The sequence below is a fragment of the Protopterus annectens genome, chromosome 14.part0 (assembly GCF_019279795.1).
Source record: "Protopterus annectens isolate FY-2018-M chromosome 14.part0, PAN1.0, whole genome shotgun sequence".
Lineage (NCBI taxonomy): Eukaryota > Metazoa > Chordata > Ceratodontiformes > Protopteridae > Protopterus > Protopterus annectens.
Genome location: NC_056748.1, coordinates 433,171,711 through 433,199,515, shown reverse-complemented (window position 1 = coordinate 433,199,515; position 27,805 = coordinate 433,171,711). Strand labels below are relative to the sequence as shown.

The 27,805-nt window shown below is 37.8% G+C and overlaps 1 protein-coding gene across 1 annotated transcript in view; it reads right to left on the bottom strand.

Moving 5' to 3' along the window:
- The window catches only part of SYNPO2L (synaptopodin 2 like), a 486,159-nt gene that overhangs the window by 188,211 nt on the left and 270,143 nt on the right, over positions 1 to 27,805 (bottom strand). Inside the window, exon 2 of the mRNA XM_044056201.1 lies at positions 17,500 to 17,651. Within this exon, the coding sequence (XP_043912136.1) occupies positions 17,500 to 17,651 (152 nt within the window). The remainder of the gene's footprint in view (positions 1 to 17,499; positions 17,652 to 27,805) is intronic.

Below are 27,805 nucleotides of genomic sequence, written 5' to 3'. Positions count from 1 at the left end.
CAGGTTTGAATATCCTTGGATACCAGAGAATTACTGTGACTGTTTATACACTAAAATAGATCTGGTAGACATGTTAGGTATAGAGGTACAGATGAGCTGGGGATGTTTTCATTATGTTTTAAGTTGGGATCAAGGAAGTAACCATGAATACTACAGCAGCAGAAATGCTGAGTCATATATATATATATGTATATATATATATATATATATATATATATATATATATCTTTATTTTCCTGTTTGTTTAAGAGCTAATGCAGTCCATCAGTAAGATATGAAAAAAATATTATGGAATTAGTGCATTCTAGTACTAACCCAGCCACTGGGGATGCACAAGCCAGTGCATTTCTTTGTGCGGTCCCAAGCCTGGATAAATGTGGAGGGTTACATTAGGAAGGGCATCTGGTGTAAAACCTCTGCCAAATAACATATGTGGACAACAGTACAGATTTCCATACCAGATTGGTCGAGGTCCGGGTTAAAAATGATCACCATCAGTACTGTTAGCCAACAGGGTGCTGGCGGAAATTGGGCTACTGTTGGCCGAAGAAGAGGGGGAAGGCATGCCCGAAAGCAGAAATAGAGGAGGAAGGTTAGGAGTGTAGTAGTGAGGGTAGGAACTTTGAATGCTGGCAGTATGACTGGTATAGGGAGAGAGCTAGCTGATATGATGGAGAGAAGGAAGGTTGATATATTGTGTGTGCAAGAGACCAGATGGAAGGGGAGTAAGGCCAGGTGTATAGGAGGTGGGTTCAAATTGTTCTATGATGGTGTGAATGGGAGGAGAAATGGGATAGGGGTTATCCTGAAAGAACAGTATGCCAAGAGTGTTTTGGAGGTGAAATGAGTGTTGGACAGAGTGATGTTTATGAAGCTGGAAATTGATGGTGTAATAATGAATGTTGTTAGTGCATACGCTCCACAAGTTTGGTGTGCGATGGATGAGAAAGAAAAATTTTGGAGTGAGTTGGATGAAGCGGTGGTGAGTATACCCAAGGGTGAGAGACTGGTGATTGGAGTGGATTTCAATGGGCATGTTGGTAAAGAGAACAGAGGGGATGAGGAAGTGATGGGCAGGTATGGTGTTAAGGAGAGGACTGCAGAACGTCAGATGGTAGTGGATTTTGCGAAAAGGATGAATATGGCTGTGGTGAATATGTATTTTAAGAGGAGGGAGGAGCATAGGGTGACGCACACAGGTGGATTATATCCTATGCAGGAGGGCCAGTCTGAAGGAGACTGGAGACTGTAAAGTGGTGACAGGGGAAAGTGTAGTTAGGCAGCATAGAATGGTGGTCTGTAGGATGATGTTGGTGATCAAGAAGAGGAGGACAAGTGTGAGAGCAGTGCCAAGGATCAAATGGTGGAAGCTGAAAAAGGCTGATTGTGAGGTGGAGTTCAGGGAAAGTTAAAACAGGCACTGGGGGGCAGTGAAGGCTACCGAATAGCTAGGTAACTACAGCAAAGATGGTAAGGGAGACAACTAGAAAGGTGCTTGGTGTGACATCTGGACAGAGGAAGGAAGACAAGGAGACCTGGTGGTGGAATGAGGAAGTACAGGAGAGTATACAGAGGAAGTGGCTGGTGAAGAAGAAATGGGATTGTCAGAGAGATGAAGAAAGTAGACAGGAGTATAAGGAGATGAAGTGCATGGCAAAGAGGGAGGTGGCGAAGGCTAAGGATAAGGCATATGGAGAGTCGTGTGAAAGGTTGGACACTAAAGAGGGAGAAAAGGACCCATACCAATTGGCTAGACAGAGGGACTGAGCTGGGAAAGATGTGCAGCAGGTAAAGGTGATAAAGCATATTGAGGGAAACATACTCACAAGCAAGGAGAGTGTGTTGAGCAGATGGAGAGAGTTCTTTGAGGGGCTGATGAATGAAGACAATGAGAGAGAGAGAAGGTTGGATGATGTGGGGGTAATGAATCAGGAAGTGAAACAGATTAGCAAGGAGGAAGTATGGACAGCTATGAAGAGGATGAAAAATGGAAAGGCTGTTGGTCCAGATGACATACCAGTGGAAACATGGAGGTGCTTAGGAGAAATGGCAGTGGAGTTTTTAACCAGATTGTTTAATGAAATCTTGGAAAGTCAGAGGATGCCTGAAGAGTGGAGAAAAAGTGTTTTGCTACCTATTTTTAAGAATAAGGGGGATATGTAGAGCTGTAGAAACTATAGAGAGATAGAACTGATCATTCACAGTTTGAAGTTATGGGAAAGAGTAGTGGAAGCTAGGTTAAGAAAGGAGGTGATGATTAGTGATCAGCAGTATGGTTTCATGCCGGGAAATAGCACTACAGATGCGATGTGTGCTCTGAGAGTGTTGATAGAGAAATATAGAGAAGGTCAAAAGGAGTTGCATTATGTCTTTGTGAACTTGGAGAAAGCATATGATAGGGTGCCTAGAGAGGAGTTGTGGTATTGTATGAGGAAGTCAGGAGTGGCAGAGAAGTATGTAATAGTGGTACAGGATATGTACGAGGGTTGTGTGACAGTGGTGAAGTCTGCAGTAGGAGTGACAGATGTGTTTAAGGTGGAGGTGGGATTACATCAAGGATCAGCTCTGAGACCTTATGTATTTGCAATGGTGATGGACAGGTTGACAGACAAGATCAGACAGGAGGCCCCATGGACTATGATGTTTGCAGATGACATTGTGATCTGTAGTGAGAGTAGGGAGCAGGTTGAGGAGACCCTGGAGAGGTGGAGATTTGCTCTAGAGAGGAGAGGAATGAAGGTAAGCAGGACTAAGACAGAATATATGTGTGTGAATGAGAGGGAGGCTAGAGGAATGGTGAGGATGCAGGGAGAAGAGTTGGTGAAGGTGGATGAGTTTAAGTACTTGGGATCAACAGTTCAGAGTAATGGTGAGTGTGGAAGAGAGGTGAAGAAGAGAGTACAGGCAGGGTGGAATGGATGGAGAAGAGTGCCAGGAGTGATTTGTGACAGATGGGTACCAGTAAGAGTGAAAGGTAAGGTTTACAAGAGGGTAGTGAGACCAGTTGTGAGGTGACAATGCTAACCGCTGCACCACTATGGCATTACTACAAACTGTGTCACAGTGAAAATCAGTAGGATTTGGCTGTAGCAGCAATGTTACCTAATAAGAGTTTTAAACAAGTTTTTATTTCACTTATCTCTCATAGTTTTAAACAAGGTTTTTATTTCAAAAAGCTTCTAGATTAAAGTTCTTCTGGATTTTACCTGCAGCAATTTGTCTCCTTGGGCCTTCCATTTGTGTTTTAATCTGTATTTCTTCAGTTTTTTTGGGCCTGATTTGTTATCTAATATAGTCTCTATATCAAAAAAAACAATGAATTTATTAAAGTATTCCAGCAAGATCTGAAAATATTATGTAATGTAAATGTTCAAACTTTGGAAGCATTACCTTCTAACAAAAATGTTCTAATTTGTTTTATTCAGAATATTTGTAACTGAATGTCTGATAATGTAATGTTAAATATTATGAAATTAGTGCTGTAATGTTAGTTGTGTGCCTGTCAATGGTTATTTAATTGGTGTGCCCCTAGTTTAGTTTAACAATATGTGAAGGTGAAAATCAGTACAACTGGAATGTAGAACCAATGTGATAATCTTCAATATTACTGAGGAAGCTATCAGCATTGAAACTGATAATTTTAAGATATTAATATTATAAAGAGGGGAAATAAGGGAGTTATGTAATCTCACAATATAATGCACGTAGCTGGAGATGAGTGAAAATAGTTACTAGGAAACGTATAACAAGAATGAAGACATATATGTCTGTAAGATATGATGTTCCTTACTAGGGAACAAAGAAATATATTGGTTTATTGGATGATGTTGGAAGAAACCTATATGACTGAAAGGTGAATGAATATAGATGGGTAGAGTCCATCTGTGCTAAATTTGCTTGACTTGCCAAGGTCAGAAAGGAAAGGTGAAACCAAAACTGAATTTGGTTTGATGTTGATGGCCTTTCAGAATATGAAATAAAATGAAAATATATCAGATATGGTTATCCTGTTTTTTTTCTGATGAGTAAATTAGGTGAAATAGTTGCTAACATCAGTGACATGATGGGTTAGCAAGTTGAATTTACTGGAATGATGTGATGTAGAAAGATGAATTCAGCGGCAGTGGCATGCCAAAGTTGTACTCGGTATGTTGCCTTGATAAGAGTCATTTGCAACAACTGCCTAGGACCATAAACAGGCTGGACTTTTATTAGGGCAAAGAATATGTAATGGAATTTGGGAAAAAAGTAAAGTAGTTTATGGAAGGGGAACAATGGAGGAGACATGGAAGTGTTTGCAGCATAATACTGTCTGAGGATATCAGGCTGGGCATAACTTCCTATATCTTGATAAAGAGATCTCAGGATTCTGGATAAAAGTACCCGCCAGAAGTAAGTTTAACAATATAATGAGTTTTCTGAAAAAGAAAAAAGCAAAAGTAAAACAATTAAGACAAGTGGTAATGGTATATTTAGACAGCAGAGATGTTGAGAAAATGTTTGTCGTATTTCTTAAATACATCCATTTGGCTCTACAGAAATGAGAAAAGGTAATGCAATGTGGCATAAAATACATTTGTAGATATGAGTCTATGAGCCTATGCTGTGTTTTAAATGACGATTCACTGCTATGAAGATATATACAAGAGAAAATGTTGAATATTTTAATAGTACAGACATCAGGCAGTTGTGTTATCAGGGTCTACAACTGCTTGTGTGCTTAGCTCATGATCCACTTGGTCATTGCCACTTGCTCTAAATAGCAAGTGGTCAACTCACACCAGCTGAATCTTTTATAATTGCCTAGTCCTACTATTATCCAAGCCTATTAAATTATATAGCCCTAAAACTCCCACCTGTTCCCTAAGTTATGGTCTCATTCCCTAACCTTAAAATTCCCTTACTACTCCCTAAAGCTATAGTCCCCAATAGCTGACTAGCCATAAAACTCTCCTCCCCCTCCCTAAACTTAAATCACCAATCACTCCCTAAACCTAATATACAACTCCTCTTCCCTAACACTAAATTCCATGATTACTCCAAAACATAAAAATCCAGTCTCCCAACCAAAACTCTCAAATCACTCCGTAAACCTAAATCTCCTATGCCACTCCCTCAACCTAAAGCTACCGTGCCACTTCCTAAACATTTACCTCCTGTGCCACTCCCTAACCCTAAAACTCTGTCCCACTCCCCAAACCTAAAGCTCCCATGCCACTCCCTTAACCTAAACCTCCTGTGCCAAACCGTAAACCTAAATCTCCCTTCCCACTCTGCAAACCTAAAACTCCAATGCCACTCCTTAAACATAAAACACAATGCCCCTCCCCAAATTAAAGTTCCCATGCCACTCCCTAAACCTAAATCTCCCATCCCACTCTCTAAACCTAAAACTCCTATGCCACTCCCCAAACCTAAATCTCCCATGAACCAAAATCTCCATTCCCAATTCCAAACCCTTAAACTCCGGTGTCACACTCTAAACTTAAAACCTCCATGCTGCTCACTAACCCTAAAACTCCCATGCCACTTGCTAAACCAAAAATTCCCATGCCACTCTCCAAACTTAGGATTCCTGTGCCATTCCCTAAACCTAAAACTCATGTGCCACTCCTTAAACCTAAAACCCCCATGCCACTTCCTAAACCTGAAACTTCTGTGCCACTACCTAAACCTAAGTCTCGCATCCCACTCCCTAACTCTAAACCTCCAGTGCTGCTCCCTAAACATAAAGTTCCCATGCCACTCCCTAAACCTGAAACTCCTATGCCACTCCCTAAATCTAAAACTCTGCGCCACTCCCCAAACCTAAATCTCCAATGTGCCACTCCCTAAACCTCCTGTGCCACCCCCTAAACCTAAATTTCCCTTCCCACTTTCCAAACCTAAAACTCCAATGCCACTCCTTAAACCTAAAACTCCTGCACCACTTCCTAAACCTAAAACTCCCTTCCCGCTTCCTAACTTTAAAGTTCCTATCCTGCTCCCTCAGCCTAAATATCTCTCCCAATCACTGTTTGAATCCCTAAGCTACACTTCCACCCATACAACTCACACCTATGGCTGCCACATTTACCTTGCTTGAATCAAATATCTGTTCAGTCAAGGTGTGGCAGCTCCACTTTCTCCACATGGCTGCCACACCTTGCCTCATCTCATATTTAAGTTTGAAAATGAGCAGCAGCCTATGATGCAAGCAACAAGATGATTGACTCCCTGGCTTTGGGACAGTGGACTTTGAGCACTTGGAACAAAAGCAATTGTAGTAGACCCATGGCATAAAAATGAAGTGAAGGACTGTGATAAATGCTGAAACGAGTAGCTCAGCTGAGAAACTGAAGGACAGTAATTAGTGCTATATGTAAATTTTATGTTTCAGTATCAGTAAGAAGTAGTTGGCATAATTGTTAAAGTTTTCACTTCACAGATGCAAGATACAAAGTTGACTCTGACCCCCTGGCTACTGGCTTGTAATAATCTGCAGATTGATCCCTTGGTATTTACTTGTGAATACAGAAACTGCCTGGTTTAGGTGGAGGAGCTGGCTTAAGGATTAAGGTCTTTACATTACACATACAAAGTGTGGGCTTTGATTCTGACCTCTGGCTATTGGCTAGGCATGTAATAGTATTCAGGCTGACAGCCAAGTATTTACCTCTGATTTACTTCTGAGTAAATAAGACTTCAAAGTATTTACGTTTGTCATATTTTGCTGTACCAAAACCTAAAATAATCAAACTTGTACTGCATCTCTGGCTTATTATCACTTTCAGATATATCAGCACAGTGTGTTTTTCACATCACAATTCAAAAAGACTGTTAAAGGAAAACTCCGCCATCTCCTACAGTTTAACACAATCATTAGGTTAAGTTTCTCCCTATAACATGGTTCCAGTATTGTGTAGGTATCAGAAACCTGCTTGTACTTTTTAAAACATTCATTTCCTTGCCTTGGAATCAAAGGAAGGGAAAGCCTACCTACTGTTTTTTTATGCTTAACTTCTCGCATACTTTTCAGAGGAATGTTTCACCTCCTGCATGACATACCATAGACACAGATAAATCTGTAGTTTACCATGTCATGGACTCCTGTCAATCTTAGATGGGCAGTTAATCCTGCTAATGTCAGGATCAAGGCAGCTGCTATAAAAAAAGACAGAAAGCTCTGGAACTATTTTCCACTGTTTTTATTGCAGACAGGAGGAGAACTTAACACTCCCCTTTCATAATAAAGCAAAGCAAATAGATCAGTCTGGGGATTAAAGGCAGTTATCACCTCTTCTGACAAATTTACATAAGCAGCATCACATTACTGAAATGCTAAGCTTTTAATGTTGGTTATTTATAACAGTTTATATGTTACAATAACTTAAACGTAGTATTAAATATTTCTGTGACATTTAGAGAAAAGCCAGAAAATGTTTTGCAAAGTAACAACACATTTATCATTTTCAAGTACCCCCCCACCACACACACACACACACACACACACACACACACACACACAGGACAGAAGTGCAGAAAGAGAGATAGGTGGCAACCCTATCAACTAGGTGCACTGATAATGTTTATAAAAAGGTATTTTATGCTTTTTTGTGACATCCTTCCGTGGGGGGGGGGGATATCTAGTACACACAGATCCATGGTAAGAGATTCCCACTGACTTTGAGTCAGTCTATACATTGTTAGAGTGCATGAGCATTTTCCAGTCCAAAAGGAAATATGACCATTGATGGCAACCATAATATACAGCTGAATTTATTCCGCGGTGGTGCAGCGGTAGCATTGTTGCCTCACAGCATGAGGTTCTCCCATTCGATTCTCAGCTGGAGTGTGGGGAATGCCTTCTATGTGGAGTCTGCATGTCCTCCCCATGGTTTGGTGGGCATTCGAAAGACATGCGTAAATGGGGGTGCTTTCATTGAAGGTTGAACGTCGAGCTGGCACCTCGGCGTTCGTGAAAATCTACTGCCAATCATTAGCGGACTGGAGTTCCACTGTGGCGAACCCTAACCGGGAAAAGCCAAAAGAAAACATGCATTTTCTATGTGCCCTTGCATTAGTAACATTAAGAAAAGGAAATCAGAAGTACTTTAGCTGTGTTTAAATGCACATCTGACTGTGTCTGTCTTGTGTGTGTGTGTGTGTGTGTGTGTGTGTGTGTGTGTGTGTGTGTATATATATATATATATATATATATATATATATATATATGTGTGTGTGTGTGTGTGTGTGTGGGTGGGTCTACTATACATGATCAAAATTTCAGAAAGCCGAAACCCATATGGCTGAGACCATATGTTCGACTCCTGAAATTTCGAACATGCAAAAAAATAAATAAAAACAAAACACCACATTATTTTAAAGCTGCTAATCCCCCTGCACCCCCCCCCCCACACCTTAACTTTAATATGCCAACTCCGAGATCGCACTACAGTGCAGTAAATGGAAATTCTCCCATTCTGCGCAATGAGGAGCTGTCCGTTCAGAACGTTTGAATTTTCAAAAGTCAAGCATATGGTCTCGGCCATATGGGTTTTGGCTTTTTGGAATTTCTAACATCTGTAGGGGACCCATATATATATGTATAGGTTTACTATTGGAATTTTGAATCAGCTTTGGTTGACCGTTTAAAATGTTGACCCAAAATGCTGAATTCAAAATTCCAAAAAGTAAACCAAAGAAAAAATTAATACATTGACCAGCGTGGTTCGATGTATTCCACATAGCAGGAGGTGACATCACTCACATCCTGCTATGCACATTAACATACCGTTGAACTCTACAGCCAACAGTACGTTAATTCTACTATTTTGAAGGGGAGCTATGCACCCTGCACACCCCATGTGGAGGGCTACACCCCCTGCATATTAAATATACCAACTCCAAGACTGCACTACAGTGAGGAAATGGGCTAATTCCCTGTTCCTTACTGAACCTCTCTGCATAATGTTGAACCCAAATGATTGACCTATACTACTAGTTTGCTGTAGTATAGTTGATCGATTTTGGTTCAACATTCTGCCAACTTGGAAAGTTTTGATAGTAAACCTATATGTGTGTGTGTGTGTGTGTGTGTGTGTGTGTGTGTGTGTGTGTGTGTGTGTGTGTGTGTGTGTGTGTGTGTGTGTGTGTGTGTGTGTGTGTGTGTGTGTGTGTGTGTGTGTGTGTGTGTGTGTGTGTGTGGGTCTACTATACATGATCAAAATTTCAGAAAGCCGAAACCCATATGGCTGAGACCATATGTTTGACTTCTGAAATTTCGAACATGCAAAAAAATAAATAAAAACAAAACACCACATTATTTTAAAGCTGCTAGCCCCCCCTGCACCCCCCCACACCCGCCTTAACTTTAATATGCCAACTCTGAGATCGCACTACAGTGCAGTAAATGGAAATTCTCCCATTCTGCGCAATGAGGAGCTGTCCGTTCAGAACGTTCGAATTTTCAAAAGTCAAACATATGGTCTCGGCCATATGGGTTTTGGCTTTTTGGAATTTCTAACATCTATAGGGGACCCATATATATATATATGTATAGATTTACTATTGGAATTTTGAATCAGCTTTGGTTGACCATTTAAAATGCTGACCCAAAATGCTGAATTCAAAATTCCAAAAAGTAAACCAAAGCGAAAATGAATACATCGACCACTGTGGTTCGATGTATTCCACATAGCAGGAGGTGAAGTCACTCACATTAACATACCGTTGAACTCTACAGCCAACAGTACATTAATTCTACTATTTTGAAGGGGAGCTATGCACCCTGCACACCCCATGTGGAGGGCTACACCCTCTGCATATTAAATATACCAACTCCAAGATTGCACTACAGTGAGGAAATGGGCTAATTCCCTGTTCCTTACTGAACCTCGCTGCATAATGTTGAACCCAAATGATTGACCTACACTACTAGTTTGCTGTAGTATAGTTGATCGATTTTGGTTCAACATTCTGCCAACTTGGAAAGTTTTGATAGTAAACCTATATGTGTGTGTGTGTGTGTGTGTGTGGGTCTACTATACATGATCAAAATTTCAGAAAGCCGAAACCCATATGGCTGAGACCATATGTTTGACTTCTGAAATTTCGAACATGCAAAAAAATAAATAAAAACAAAACACCACATTATTTTAAAGCTGCTAGCCCCCCCTGCACCCCCCCACACCCGCCTTAACTTCAATATGCCAACTCCGAGATCGCACTACAGTGCAGTAAATGGAAATTCTCCCATTCTGCGCAATGAGGAGCTGTCTGTTCAGAACGTTCGAATTTTCAAAAGTCAAACATATGGTCTCGGCCATATGGGTTTTGGCTTTTTGGAATTTCTAACATCTATAGGGGACCCATATATATATGTATAGATTTACTATTGGAATTTTGAATCAGCTTTGGTTGACCATTTAAAATGCTGACCCAAAATGCTGAATTCAAAATTCCAAAAAGTAAACCAAAGCGAAAATGAATACATCGACCACTGTGGTTCGATGTATTCCACATAGCAGGAGGTGAAGTCACTCACATTAACATACCGTTGAACTCTACAGCCAACAGTACATTAATTCTACTATTTTGAAGGGGAGCTATGCACCCTGCACACCCCATGTGGAGGGCTACACCCTCTGCATATTAAATATACCAACTCCAAGATTGCACTACAGTGAGGAAATGGGCTAATTCCCTGTTCCTTACTGAACCTCGCAGCATAATGTTGAACCCAAATGATTGACCTACACTACCAGTTTGCTGTAGTATAGTTGATCGATTTTGGTTCAACATTCTGCCAACTTGGAAAGTTTTGATAGTAAACCTATATATATATATATATATATATATATATATATATATATATATATGTATGTGTGTGTGTGTGTGTGTGTAAAACAGAGAAATAGATTACATACCTTGTTGTCCTTTAAATAAAAATAAATCAAAATGGAACTTTTGTGCAACTATATATGTGTGTATACACATAAACACACACACACACACATATATATATATATATATATATATATATATATATATACATATGTTTAAAATGTATGTAGGTAGCATGTATAATACTATATGTGGAATGCAGTACTATGTGAATACATCTAGAGATAAATATGCAATAGATAGTTTTTTAACTAGTCACACATGCACCGACATATGAATGTGGTTGTATGTGTGTGCGCTCGTGCATGTGTGTGTACATAACACACATATATACAGATGCACACAAATATATATATACATATATGGGGCATGTGCATGCATGTGTGTATTATGTAACTGGCATCATCCTAATCAACCTACTTTTATTACTTTCTACATATCTCAAATCTTTTTCACCATATTAGTTATTAGGCTCCAATGTAATGGTTGCTGCATTCCAAAATGTGTAGGTTTAGTATGTTTTCATAGTTTCTTAGGGCACCAAAAGCAATGCAAACATAATTACTCCCCGCCCTTTTCTTTTGTGAAGCCATAAAACATTCACTTCCTGATTCCTAGTCATTTAGAGTAACATCTTACAGCACTGTGAGTTGTGCAATATGGGTGCATAAAATTTGTTGTTTATAATAAAGTTAACATAGTAGAGTTAAGCATTATTAATGTATACATTCTAGTAAATGTTTAATTTTTATTTATTCTCTGTCACACCTTGGCTATGTGTTGTAAATGCAATCTTTGTCAAATGTCTTTATGACAGTATTTTGTTTCTTTGTATTGCTAAGTGCATTTATTACTTGATATTATCTTTGCCAATGTAACTCAGGTCATGGCTGAAAAGGGTCCTGAGACCATCTCACTTTCCTGATTTGCAAAGTACAAATAAATACAAAATAGAAAAAAAGGGGGAGGGAGAGCATGGCAGAAATAATTAAGGCACTAGTAAAGCAGATTTTAATGCATCATTTATGACAGAGAGAAAAGCTTAACACTGAAGGCATTGGGAAGAAGCAGACAGACTTACTTTGGAGTCCTTTTCATTAGTGCTTGTCACCTGTACATGATACAGAAAGGATCATTTACTGCAGTTTGTATTTTCACACCTCAGAATGAGAATGTGAGAGAATATCTGTCAATTCCTTTAAAACTACAAAAGAATCCTTTACAAAAGCCTGCTATTTACCTACTTTCTTTTGCTAGAAGTAGCTAACAGCTATTTATAGCACAGAACAAGCTCTGACAGATACAATAATGATGCTCACTCAGAGATACATAGAAGCAGCTCTGTAAGAGAAGGTGTGTTACATGACGGTGCTTCAAATGTCTGCCATTCTATCTTAATGGCACAAGAAAACTGCACCACTTCCTTATGCCTAGCATGACTCATACAAAAAGGATTTGAAATATAGTCTGAGAAGAAGGAATGAAAGGAAGAAAACAACATCACGTTACCAAGGCAGCCCCCATTGCCACCATTTTGTATGAAACACATTACAATTGTAAAAAAAGCACTTGTGAGGCATTAAAATAGTTCAGAAAGCAAAGATACAATAAAAAACTTGTTTTTTTAAGTCCTAAGGTAGAGTTTTCCTTTAAATATTCAGCAGTGATTTTTTTTTTAGAGTTCTCCTTACAGAAAATAAATAAACTCTATATTTGCAATGTTCCACTCATATGACAGTTTTTAAAAAAAGTCTTTTATAGTACTTTTTCCCAGAGCATAGGTGTTCAAACAAACAGGCCTTTTTGCTCTGTGTCCTTATGTCAAACAGTAAATAATGAAGCTGACTGATACGTCTCAGATTAATTTCATAATATCTCTTTTTCTAATTATTAACTCTTTTCAGTTTAACTATCAAGTCCCCAATTCTATCATCACAGCAAGTAAAAAAGTTATGCAGAAAAAACATGTAGGTAAAAGCATCAAAAAAACCCTGGCAAGCCAGAGTTTTCACTGTGTAAAACCTTAGGCCTCCTTTATTACAGACACATGGAAAACAAACAGATGGCCTCTTAATGACATATATGTGTTATAGCTACATGACTACTTAATGCCCACTTTTTACTTTTTAAACACTATAATGAGATATTAAGGCCAATACAGCCAAACATCACTAGATGTAGACATGACCTATTTTGGCCTTTTTATGGGCTTGTCAGTATGTTTTAAGTGGATAGTTAATAAAGCCTTATGTATACAATATTAGGATAACTGCATAACTTCTCAGAAGAATGACGAAATATAAGTAAAAAGGTTATGCAGAAAAAAGGCATAAACATCAAAAAAATTGTGGCAAATCATTTTTCACTGTTAATATCTTAGACCATGTTTGAAGAAGAAACATGGGGATTATAAAATGACCCCTAAAGGACAGGGAAATACTACAGCTACATGACTTCTGAATGCCCACTGACTTTTTACATTTTAATGTCTTTATTGAGTCATTCAGGTGAATAAAGCCAAGTCACACTAGCTTTTGATACAAAATGTTTTGCCTTTTTATGGGCTCATCAGTACAGCATAAGATAGCTTGGCCATTTTTTTCCAAAATTTCATCTTTTAAAAACCTTATAGATAACTGCAAAAATTTCCAATCAAAAAAGTAATAAAGTAACAAATAACCATGTTTGAAGAAGAAACATGGGGATTATAAAATGACCCCTAATGGACAGGGAAATACTACAGCTACATGACTTCTGAATGCTCGCTGACTTTTTACATTTTAATATCTTTATTGAGTCATTCAGGTGAGTAAAGTCAAGTCACACTAGCTTTTGATACAAAATGTTTTGCCTTTTTATGGGCTCATCAGTACAGCATAAGATAGCTTGGCCATTTTTTTCAAAAATTCATCTTTTAAAAACCTTATGTCCATCACATTAAGATAACTGCAAATTTTTCCAATCAAAAAAGTAATAAAGTAACAAATAAAAAAACTTACAAAGAAAAAATAGATAACCAGAGATTCATTAAAGGGCCTATCAAGAGCCAGAGAGCCATATTCCCTTGATGAGGTATTTTGCAATTTTGAAACATGTTAGCCACAATGAGGTAAGACCTCATTACTGTCTGATTTGTATGTCTCTGAATCACAGTTACCACCATGAAGTGCAAATCATTGCTGATCCGCACATCATGATAGTCAACGGCTGCGGCCACATTATGTAGCTATAGTCACCCCAGTCACTCTCCCACACATATACACATAAGTACACATTCAAACACAAACATGCACAGACCCACACACCCACCACAGTCTCAGTACTTGTCACTGAGTTGTCCCCATTAATCACTGCACTACTGTAAATGCCATTTAAGGCACCGGTGTATAATCCCTGGTGTATAGTGATTCCCTCACCCCGATTTAGTTTATGTGCCGTTACGACATAAAAGTAGTAAGCCTCGCATCTACTTTTCCCCCATCCCCCAATTCCCATGACAGTTTAAGTGCCATTATGGCACAAGTGTAGTATAACTGGTGTCTAGTGTTTCCCACACCCCGACCCTCCATGCTAGTATAAAAGTTATTAATGCACAAGTGTAGTATAGCTGAGGTCTTGTGTTTCCCAGACCCCAACCCCCATGCTAGTTTAAGAGCCATTATGGCACAAGTGTAGTATAACTGGTGGCTAGTGTTTCCCCCACTCATAGGTTCATAGGTGTTTACCAAAGTAATTACCTTAGGGGCCTTTTTAAGCCTAGCCATGTATCCCAAATCTCTGACAAGTTCTGGTACCTTTGATGAGTGTAATTAGGGGCTTGGGAGATGAAACTTTCACAAGCAGGAGCCTGGAAGATTAACCATTTACAAGTTGCCTGGGTCCATTAAAGACATAGGTCCTAAACCAGGGATGAATCTCCTGTTCTCCATCCAATTGTCCAAGTTATACTTGAACTGAGTTAGGGAGGAACTCTGCTTCACATGGATGGGGAGCCTGTTCCAGAGATGGGGTAGTCTCTGGGATACATACCTGTCTCTCTAGCAGGTCCTATTTATATCACAGGTGAGGTTTAAGTCTTTACAACGGGTAATTCTGGTGCTGTTTGTTTTGTCGATATGCAGGAGGTCCATCAGAGTGGGGTCTGACAATGCCCTTTATGGCAGGCATAGATCTCCCCTCAACAGCCTGTAGGATGTGGAATACAGAGATTTGGTCTTGAGGTGATCTGCATAGGGCATTTTACATACAAGCTGTATTCTATTAGTGAGGAACCTCTGTGGGTGTTCCATTTCTTGGATATTCCTGGTTGGGTACATACCAAAGGGGGTATTGTACTCAATGATAAGTCTGATAAATGCTGGATACAGTGGAACAATGACTTCCTTGCACCTAGATGCCATACCTTTGTTTATATGTTGCACAACACAAAATAATTTCCTCACTACTGTAGACACATGATAGTAAAAGGCTAGATTACTGACTATGTATGTCCCTACGTCCCTGACTACTGTGTCAGCTCTAAGAGGTGCGTTGTCAATATGATAGTCACCGGGTTGGATGGCTTCCCAAAGGATACTATTATGCATTTCTTGGCATTTAGTTTTAATCCATGGCTTTGACACCTTTTGTTTGTCTGTGTCAACCCTTTCTGGAGAACATTTGTGTCAGTGTAGGATTCAACGACAGCTCCTAATTTGCAATCATCTGCAAATTTAGTCAGTCAGAGACCAATGACACTGGCCATTACTTCAGAGAAGTAAATGCCAAAAAGGAGTGGATGAAAGGACTGATCCCTGAAGGACTCTACTTGTGACTGGCCTCTTTGTAGAGGTAGACTCCCAATTTTAACTTCCTGAGTCTGTCTTTGAGCCAGTTTGCTATCCACCAGGTGACATACATGCACCTAACCTCTTGAGTTTGTCAACAATGCCCAAGTGAGGTATTGTATAAAATGCCTTGGCCAGGTCAAGGTAGGCAGTGTGAACCATTTTTCCCTCATCCATTGCTTTGATGACCTTCTCAAAGAAGTCCACCAGGTTGAGTAGGCATAACCCACCCTTGATGAAACCAAACTGGGCTGGGTCCAGTGTCTGTAGTTTTACTATATCATTATTGATCATTTCCATGATAATTCTTTCCATGGCTTTGCATATAAAACTAGTGAGACTTATGGGTCTGTAGTTTCCAGGGTTTGTAGATGTCCCAAACAGCACCACAAATGTAGAAAAACAAAAAGCAATTGGATAAAACAACAAATGCCAGTAAAGCTAATGAAAAGGTATTTATTGTATAAAATAACTCAAATCCAAAAACTCCAGTGACTCAGCTTAACAGCCTTCAAGGAGTAAAAACATTACATCCCCTCACACCTTAAATAGTATTCCTAAAAACACCAGATCATACCAATTAGACAACTAAAGAATTAAATACCTCAATTAAAAACTTCTAATTGCAGTCTGTATTAAGTACAGCAGGGGTCAGGGTTCCATATTTTAGATTAAATACAGTTTCTTTATGCAAAGTTTTTTTCTTTATATCTAAACAATTATCATAAAGAATTATTTAATCCAAAATATTACCCTTATGTCCCCCTGGATCACTGTTATGATGTAATTTAAAATGTGTAGCAAGAGGGCTCTCAAGTCTATTCTTAATATCCCTAACATTCTCCTGTAATCTAAGCTTGAAAGCCCTCTTGCTTTCCTCTATACAAAAGAAATCAGAAGAACATTTTAATACATAAATAATTCCTTCTGTGTTACAGCAATGTCTCCCATTGGGCCTGCAAGGTATACCATTAAAGTTATCAAATGTTTTAACAATGTACTTACAGTTAGAACAACCTTTACAAGCAAAAGTTCCCATATGTCTAAGTTCCTTAAGTAAATTGCTCCCAGGTATAGTAAATTTACTATGAACAATTATATATTTAATATTACCTCCCCTTTTAAAAGAGACCAAAGGGGTATCACATAATATATTTACAAATTCTTTAAATTTTTAGCTCATAAAGCTATTTTATTAAAATAGTTTCTTGAAAATGTAAAGTAAACATAGCTGAAACCTTCAAAGTTACAAGCACTCATTTTATGTAGTAAACACAAAGACAGCTGTTTAACTATTATATGCTTCATTAATTTCACCCAGACTTTATGATATATTCTTTCAATATGCCTCATGCTTATGTATAGCATTATCTTTTTATAGATCCAGGTTTAAGCAGTTTTGTGCACTACACAAAAATACATCAATAGCAACACATTTCTTTTTTTAAAGAATGCAGTCAAATGTTAGGACCAGTATTTGTATGTTGTGTAAATTATTTTGTGAACTGTAACACTGTGCTACTATTATTTGTTTTCAAAGTTATACATATCTGAATATAACAGTAATTAAACTTTACTAAAGAAAACATTTTGATTGAGCAATCAGTCACCACATGCTGGGTGAAAAAAGTTATTTATAATGAGTGGTAAATGTAACACTGTAGTTGTATGCCTATCAGTCTAAGAAAACAGATTTGTCTTCTACTTATGGCATAATCATACAGCTGGATACATGGACTCACAAAGTCTGTCTATATGTGAAAAGTTTATAAATAAAATTGATACATACCTGGTGACCAATATATGCAACACATTAGAGGAAGAATCAATGAGATGCATTGCACCTGCATGTGACAGGCCAGTGCAGGTTTTTCCATTGATGGACACCAGCATATCATTTTCAAGTAGTCCAGCTCGACAGGCTTTACTCCTCTTACGAACCTAAAAGGCAGATAAAGAAATTGTAAGGAAAAGATATCTGCATGTACTTATGTCTTAGTAATACTGCTCAGTATCTGATAGAATATAACTAAAATATTTCTCTTCAGAAGTCCAACTTAACTCATAGTGGAAAATACTATATGAACATTTCTTTCAGATATAGTCCTGTACACACACACACACACACACACACTTTCATATATATATATATATATATATATATATATATATATATATATATATATATATAGCTCCAATTGAAATGGGGGAAATGCAGTTCGACAATAACGGGTTGGTTGAATGTGTGTTCTATCAACAGCCATAATGTCGAACTGAAAATATATAACTTCATATTAGTGAAAGTGAGTACAAATTCTCTAATATGAAGTAGACATTTTGAATTAAGATCACGGTACAGTGCATATCGGGAAATGTTCCGTTTTCCTTACTGTAGAATGATCTCGTAGTTGGTATATATGATATGCAGGAGGTGTGGGGGTACAGCCCCCCACATGGTGGGTACAGGGGGTTTGCCTCCTTGCAAAAACATTAATGGCAACACAGACTTTCGACACTAGAACTTCATCAATTGCCATGGTTACCATTTCCAACATTTTTGGCAATTCTGTATACCAAAGTCATATAAACAAGTCAGTAATTTTATTGAAAAATGTTTTCTGTTTCAACATTTTGATAGTAAACTATACATACATATATATATATATATATATATATATATATATATATATATATATATATATATGGTTTCCTATGAAACCATCGAATTTACACTACAACTTCTATATTGAAATTGCAAACCAAAATGGAATGTCACAGCACTGGTGTATGTTTACAGTGATGGAGGTAGGAGTGGTCAGGTAAGTGAGTTAGGTGTTATGGTGTTCGTGTTTTAAATGTCGACAATTTCTGTTTTCGCTGTTATGTACTTTGGTCTAGTCTCATGTAGTCATATGGTTTCATAGGGAACCATATATATATATATATATATCTATATCTATATATATATATATATATATATATATATATATATATATACACACACACATACATTGGTGGTGTGTGTGTATATGTAGCTACTATACAAGTGGTTATGAATTGTGTTCATTGAATACTGTTTTTGATGTCGCACACAGTCGAAAGCAGGATAGATTCAGCAGAGGAAGAGATGAATGCTGCTTATCAAATGTAGGTAAGTAGAACTGGGTTAGCATTACAGTAAGGGTTAGAAAGGGTGTGTGTGTGTGTGTGTGTGTGTGTGTGTGTGTGTGTGTGTGTGTGTGTGTGTGTGTGTGTGTGTGTGTGTGTGTGTGTGTGTGTGTGTGTGCGTGCGTGCGTGCGTGTGTGTGTGTGTGTGTGTGTGTGTGTCTGTGTGTGTGTGTGTGTGTCTTATTTAGTGCTAATGTTAGGGAAAGGTTATCTTGTCACCTAAAGAGAAGGGTTGGGATTTAGGGCAAGGGTGGAGTTAGGGTTAGCACACATGAGTATGGTGGTACACTCATATCTCCTAACCTTAACCATACACAGCAGGTTAACACCTTTTCCCTAACAGTGCTACTTTAATGAGAAAGTATTTTTGCAAGTTAGTGGCCTTTTTTTTTTTTGTTATTGATCACAAACGTTTTGTTTTCTTTTGCATTTGATGTGTTTTCAGTGACTGGTATGTTAATTCATCTGTATACTTGGAGTAATACTTTGTGTATCACTATAATGTGCTTGACTATTGGTAATGTACTCATAATATGCGCACATATACACACATGCGCGCACACACACACACACACACACATATATATATATATATATATATATATATATATATATATATATATATAGTTATATAAATATTTGACCTTAAGCCACTACTAAATTTATCAGTGCAAAACTTGTGTTTTACTAAGTGTATTATGTTTTCAAGTTTTTTGCAACAGTTTATCCCCTGAGATTTTACATCTCAAAGACATTCAAAAATATTCAGGCCACATGCTAAAATAAACAATATGAGTTTAGCACATGCTTAAGCACATGGCAATAAAAAATGAAATGCAGTATTAAGTTGTCATCTGATAGTCTTTGACAACTATGACAGTCCCTGCATCTTGTACACTGTATCCACCACTGCTAATGGCTTCTTCTACAACCATTCATTCTTATTTACTGTCATATGAGCAGCTATAAGTCTTGTTCAGATCTTCAGTCAGTTGCAGCTGCCAGCATGCAGACAATAGAACTATTTTTCCCCTTATATCTTCAAGCTGGAGAAATATTAAAACTAAATATGTTTGTAGGGACAAGCAAACCAACTGCTAAAACATCAGCAATTTCACAGCTGGATCATTGTGCCTCTTATGGTTATAGGCTGCATCATGTCATACCAAAAGTCACCATAGCAATTATGGGCCCCCTATAAAAAGTATTAGGGATATTGTTAAATATTGAATGTTGGTCACCAACTCTGACAAAATAACTGTACTGAACATTAAATGGTCCTGTTAAATACAGAAAAATAGTCAAAGCTCTCTTGAAATGGATTTTAGGTATAGCCATAAAATCTGAAGTTTACTGGCCTATCTGGACAACATGAATAGTCTGAAAAAGTATAGTGTAATGACCAATTCCACTACCTTTCAGTTATCTTACTTCCAGAAGTAACGATATATAGGACGATTGATACAATAATAATTAGGTACATCACATTTGTCCAGGGCAAGCAGAGATCACAATCCTGAATTCAAAAGTGTCTCAGATAACGATAAATGTTTCTAGCACAAAGAAAAGCTTCTGAAAATGTTCTTATATGGCAAAAGGTGACAACATTTAAAAGAGTTGTAGTTCCTAACCTCTTTATTAACAATTTGCTGTTTGACAGAACCTACACTTGAATCAAATGAGGATGACCTTCATTTTAGGTGAGTTTCTGAGTGTTCAGTTTTTTTTTAACTGCCTGGTCTTCTAAGGCTATGTTTCATGCAAGTAGTAATTAATTTGTTTACTAATTCTCCACCTACAAAATTAATATCCAGGTAAGCCTTAATTTTATTTATTTAGTTTTTTTTTTTTTGTTAGGCGGGTAAATTAAGTGGTCCAAGGACAATTTTCAGGTATGACCCCAGCAGAGTTATACTTTAAGAGAAGTACAAGACAAATACAAAACATGCAGGCTAAGATTATACAGCCAAAGAATACTGTAGTCAGAGTGACTTGTACAAGCAAGTCTATTCAAGATTGAGCAACTAATGCCAGCTTTTCTACACTGGGGAGTTTATGAGTTTTTGCCATTTCTAGTCAGTGGGCATCCTCTAGTAGATACACAAATGTGGTTCCATAGCTATGTTCTTGCTATTTCCTTTCAGCAGTGGGAGGGATTGGAGCAGATCTTCACCACTCCTCTAACATGTCTGTGTACATGGCATGCATGAGGCATCATTGTACAATCCCCTGTCCTCCCCATCCCCAGTTCCACAACTCTGTAAGAATCATCACAAAAAAGAACTGAAGGTCATAGGTAAAAGCATAACTTAGAAAGAAGTAATTAAAATACTTTACACAAGTGGGCGGCCACGGTGGTGCAGCGGTTAGCATTGTCGCCTCACAGCAAGAGGTTCTCCAGTTTGATCCTCGGCTGGGGTGCCTTCTGTGCGGAGTCTGCATGTCCTCCCTGTGGTCACGTAAGTTTCCTCCTGGTGCTCCGGTTTCGTCCCACATCCCAAAGACATGCTGTAGGTGGATTGGACACTCTAAATTGGCCATAGGCATGAGTGCGTGTGTGTGTGTGTGTGTGTGTGTGTGTGTGCCTTCAAGCTCCACTGCCAATCATGAGCGGACATGTGATCTGCTGTGGCAACCCCTAACCGGGAAAAAAGCTGAAAGAAGAAGAAAATACTTTACGGAAGTAAACATCAGTCTGTGAAAGTAATTAAAAGCAAATCACATTACTTATATGAACCTAATATTACATAAAGACCATAGCAAATGTATTTACCTATAGGTAATGAATGCTCAATTAAATATGGTAAAACTTATATGCCTTGAGTATCCATCAGTTTTATACCCTCCCTCCCATCTTTGAAAACCACTCTGAAAGACTTCCTAGCTAAAATCTGTCTCTGTTCTTGCTCAAAAAACAGGATAAACTATATCCCTAATTGTGAAGAAGTACCTTTTCATTCCTTATACCTCCTTACTCTCCCTTCTTCACTTACTTCCTTAATGCTATCAAATTCTGTTACCTGACTTTCTCTCAAAATATACCATAAGCCTGTTTTTCTCTCACCTCATATTAAAATTCCTGTTTGTATTAGACTATCTTACCTTTAATTTCTCTACAAACTGTCTAAAATTTCTCAAAATATTAAATGATTGCCTTATAATGGGTCTATATCAGAAGCTTGAATGGTTAAAAGAGTGAATGCTCTTTGACTGAGCTTTAAATATCAAATGCACTAAATAGCGAAGACACGAAACAGTGATTTTTTTCCCAGGGAAAAAAATCACTGGGCCGTTTTTGGGATTTTGCCATTTCCTGCAGTGTGGTGTGATCTCAGAGTTGATATATTTAAGTAAGGGGGTGGGGAGGTGAAGCCCCCCAATTTATGTTGTGTTTGCATTTGTTTTTTTTGTTTGTTTTTTTTTTTTTTGCAGAGCAGCGATTTTTTTTTCCCAGGGAAAAAAATTGCTGTTCCGTGTCTTCGCTATTTAGTACATTCGATATTTACAGCTCCATCAAACAGTGTTCACTATTTTCAGCTTTCGAGATGTCATATAGACCCCATATAACTTGTATTGATTCTTTACCAATGTTTATATATCATGTCTAATTTGTTATAATTAATTAAATGGCAGATGTTTTTGTTTTATTTTTGAAGATTGTAAAATTAGTGTTCTTAAAATGTTCTGTAATAATTTGAGCTTTTCTCCCTGGACCTCTGCTGAAAATGGGCTTCTACCCAGTCGGACTTTACTGATAATCACATGTCAATAAATAAATAAGTAAATCTCTACTCAGTTAATTAAACCTACTAAATGACAGTCTCTGCCAAGTAAATAGAAGGTTTTGCAGATTTTAGCTGTAAATATTGTAAATTAACTATTGTTTTCTGTACTAGTGCAACTGCAGATATTACTTCCACACACTAGATTTCACTGAGATCACAATACATTACAGACTGTGCTTTATTATCATATCGACATAAAAGTTTTAGTGCAGGTACAAACAAACTCTGTAAAAAATTTAAAAAGGCTTCTAATTTCTGAGGCATTCAACTAGTCTTGTTTCTCTCACATTTTTAGTTTTCGTGCTAGCAAGTAAATGATTGCAACAGTACTGTCAGGCCTTATAATACCTTAATGACTACTTAAGGCTTACTAAGAGATACATTATGCAGAACTTTCTTTTGGCCTTGGATTGCAAAGGATGTAACAGGGTACTGCAGGACTTATGAGCAGTGCCAAAAGGTAGGCAGGAGACAGGGACATAAGTTGTACCATGTTAACATGATGAAATCATATCATGATAGGGAGATCCTGGTGCTGAGTATTTGCAGTGGATGGCAGGAGGAGTCTGAGGGGGATCTGGTGATTGATCTTCTTGGTGAGGCTCGGACTGGCACTTCTGTTGAAGAGATAGCAATATTTCAGCGGCTATCCGCTATTCATGTTAAAGAAATATGAACAGTGCTACTGGAGTTTGGGGGGATATTTGCTGGGAAACCTGGGTGCACCCATCTAGTGCAGCACCATGTGGATACAGGACCCCAAAGGCCTATTAAGCAAACTCCTTATATGGTGCCTAAAAATGTCAGACTTTGAAGAAGGAGATAAAGGAGATGTTGGAGTTGGGGTAATCCAGTAGTCTAGTAGTCCTTGGGCTACCCCAGTAGCATTGGTACCGAAGAAAGATGGTAGTGTAAGATTCTGCATAGACTACAGAAAGTTAAACAGTTATACAGAGTCAGATGTGTACCCCATGCCTAGAACAGTCAAAGCTTTAGAACAGCTGGGTGGGGCTAAGTATCTGACCACTATTGATCCAACCAAGGGAGACTGGCAGGTGCAGTTGACTCCCATTGCTAGAGAGAGGTCAGCTTTTGTAACACCTTTTGGATTTTATGAGTTTACAAGGATGCCCTTTGGGATGAAGAATGCCCCAGCAACCTTCCAGTGGTTAGTAGATCATATCTTAGTAGGAGAAGGAGACTGTGCTCTCACTTATTTGGACAATATTGCCATTTATGTCATTCCTGGCAAGAGCACCTTCAACATGTCAGGAAGGTCTCAGGTAGATTAAAAAGGGCAGGATTGACCATTAAGCCTTCTAAGTGTCAGGTGAGTATGGCAGAGGTCTCCTACCTAGGACATAGAGTAATGGTAAGATTAGACCAGAACCTGCTAAGGTGGAGGTTATTCAGGCTTCACCTGTCCCTGTTACCAAAAAGCAGGTGAGAGTATTTATAGGGACAGCAGGGTAATATAGAAAATTTGTGCCCAGGTATAGTACAGTAGCTGCACCCCTTACTGAAATAACAAGGAAAAACAAGCCAGATAAGGTAGTGTGGTCCCCAGCCTGTGAGCAGGCACTCCAAAAGTTTAAAGAAGCTTTGGAAGGACCCCCCCTCTGTTAGCCAGTCCATATTACAACAATGCCAATGCAGATGGATTCTCAAGACAGGGTGTGGGTTGATACATGTTCATTCAGCCCCATTTTTCTCAAGCGATGATTTTTCAGGATCACTTGAAAATCTAGCTTGAGTCTTCAAAGGAGAGGATGAATGTGAGGATATTAGATATTGTTATCTATGCCAGCATGACTGGTTGAAATTTGTAAATAAATGTAAATTACCCTGTGTTACATATGCCAGCATGACAGGCCATAATTTTGTAAACAAGTTTATGTATTTTGCTTATCACTCTAATTTATGCAATATGTTTGAATGTCAGACAGTGTTGTTCTGGCTCACCAAATGTACATGTTCTCTTTAAAGAGAATTCTAAATGCATGTTATGCCAGAGTCAGCTGACTTAGAGCTGATGTTATTGCCTGCCAGGGCTGGGAGAATAGAATCTTTACTGCAGCTGTTTGTTTACTTTTCAAAGTCTGATATGAGAGTAGAATTCTCATGGAAGCTTCTGTTACTTTTGAAAAAAGATCTGCTATAAAAATCAGGTTCTGAGTCAGTTCAGTTTTTGTTCAGTAGTTGTTTTCCAGAGCTGTTCAGCAATAGGAGTCCAGTTGTTTCCAGGAGAGTACTTGTTCCACTCGCTGAGGAGAGACAACAGCCTGGAGTGTGGAGAACATTTCTCATATTACCTTGCAGAAGTAAGAGTATAATCTTGTCTTGCTAAAGTATTTAGATTAGATAGGGACAGTTAATCTTCAGATAGTCAGGGAACTAGAGCTATAGTTAGGGATTTTCTAAAATCAGTGTCAGATCTATCCTACAGTATTATTTTCATATTTTCTGTGTGTGAAACTATGATGTTATTGGAATCAGTTATTCATTATTTATATATTTTAAACCCTTTTATCTATTATTAAATGCTTTACTACCTCTCATTGTGGCTGGTTATTTAGTTAATATTTTTAATAACTTGACAGTGTTTATGCTTATTGTGATAACACCAGGGCCATTTTGAAAAGTCTTACTGCTTGGGATACATGCTACCATTTGTTTCAATATCTATTTTACCCAATATAATTGTGGTAGTTGACTGGTGGCAGCCATTACCTTGTAATTTGGACAAATACACAGCAGGTAAATGTGTGTCAGTCTTTCACAAGAGTATGTGTAAGTGTGAATATCAGATGTTTAAGAGTAAGTGTGTCAGATACCTTGAACTGGGACCCTGTGCTCTGTAATGGTTAAAGTGGAGACTCATTTGGGAACCTGAAATGAAGCATATAGTCCAGTCCCAGGTTTGGAACCTGTTCCCAGTGTACTCTTGGGGGAAATTGTGTATTTCTCTCCTTGCTTTTAGTGATACTCCCTTACTGGAGACAGTCGTGAGGATTGAGACTTCTTAGTCACTGCCCCAGAGTAAAGAGGACTCGTCATACTGTATAAAAAAACATCACTGGCAAGGATTTCATGTCATATTTTGAATACTCATATATTTTGAATTTGGAAGAAACATGGATAATGAGACATTAATGAGTACCATTTGTATCATGTGCACACACACACACATTTGCACACAATGTAAATAATTTAGTCATGACAAGGTAGGACTTGCAATGTTAATGAAAATTAATAAGCAGCACCAATATGTACATCCCAAGAGGTTTAGACTATGAATAAAAAAAATATTACTTATTAATTGTTTATCCATCCCCAAAAGTATTGCTAAGCAGCAGATTAAAATACTTTAGAAAGAACTTGTAAAACTAAGAAAGGAAAACATTTCAGAAGATAGACAATACAAATTACTGGTAGCAGGTAATTTAAACATTTGCACCAGAGACTACTATATGGGTTATACAAGTTATTTTGGAAGGAAAATAAATAGATTTTCAGTAGATAAAAAAGTCAAAAAATGGAGCTAACCTTTTAAATAAATTGAAAGGTATTATTTGATTATTCTAAATGGCAAAAGCATTAAAACAAAGGACTTATGCTTAATCTGAAGAATTTTGGTTCCTTCATTGATTATATACTAGTTGATAAATATACATCAGAATTTTGCAAGCTGATGTCACACATCAAGCGACAATGGCCACCGGCCTTTGGTGCTGGAATTAAGACATAGGAATTGGATGGTAACAGCTGAAAAAAAGCCCATATATATTACATATAAATAAAAAAACAAAGAAATGAAGAACTAATATAATTTCTCAGAGTGCTACAAAATAAAGAAAAATGGAACATTTTTATAAAAACATTGTAATAAGATAATAGAAAACCACAAGAAAACAACATACAAATATATAGCATTAACATAGCACTGGACCTAATTAAACATTGAAAAAATACAATAAAATAAAATTTATAACAAAGGACATGTGGTTGCCAATGCCAGACAATTTTATTAGGTGATACATGAGAGGTTATAATTAAAGGACAATAAGCAGTTGTACTTTGATAACCCTTCAATAAAAGAGTTGCAGCAGTCTTTCTGGGCCCTGCTGGACAAGGGCAATCAGTACTGATATTAACCAAGAGATTTGCTGAGAAACTGTTTACCACATAATATTTATTCTGCTATTTTTAGTTTACCAAATATCCATAAAAGTGTCCTCACCCTAGGGAAACCTACCTGCCAAGATACTAGGTATATGGCACCAAGCAGATTTTGGAGAAAGTAGAGATGATAGTAGACTATTATTTACAACCTTATGTGCAATCATTTCTTTTGAAAATTAAGGAACATGTTACAAAGTTAAGTAACTTGCCGTGACAAGATAATTTCTTTTTTGTTACTTTAAATGGGAAAACTTGCACAATTTACTTTGTCATGGTTTAGGCAGGCAACTATGTCTTATTTGCAATGCTAACCAACATGCCCTTTTGGAATTTGTAGTCTTGTCCCCTACTGTTGGCTTGTGATAATATTAAATGATTTCAACTGCAGTTCCCAAACTTCATACTGTGGTCCTTATTGTCTTTTGATCACTAGTAATTACTTGATTAACATTGAGCAGTTAAGCTGTACAGGTTAGCACTGTAATCAAAAATCAATATAGAAGGATGAACTATAAATCAATGTAGTTGTCACAACTTTCATTGCCAAGGTGAACTCATGAGATTCACTGATCAAATGCTTTTCCACACACACACACACACACACACACACACACACACACACACACACACACACACACACACACCTATTCTGCCCTCCAGCTACATAAGACAGTCTTGTACATGAGATAGATCTGTGGGGATTATCAGCATGGCTACAGTTCCAATTAATTCTCTGATCCTATGTGCTGCCAAAATTCTGAATGACCAAGCATAAGTTGACCCATAAGGAATAGTTGTTTTCTGTCCAATTATAGAAAAGTTATTTATATTTATCTCTACATTATACTGAAATTATGGAGACTGATCTCAGAGAACCACTGTTCTTACCTACAAACCCAATGCACTTTCATTTGGATCTTCTTTCATATAGGATTATGAAAAACTGATTGCAGAGGATAA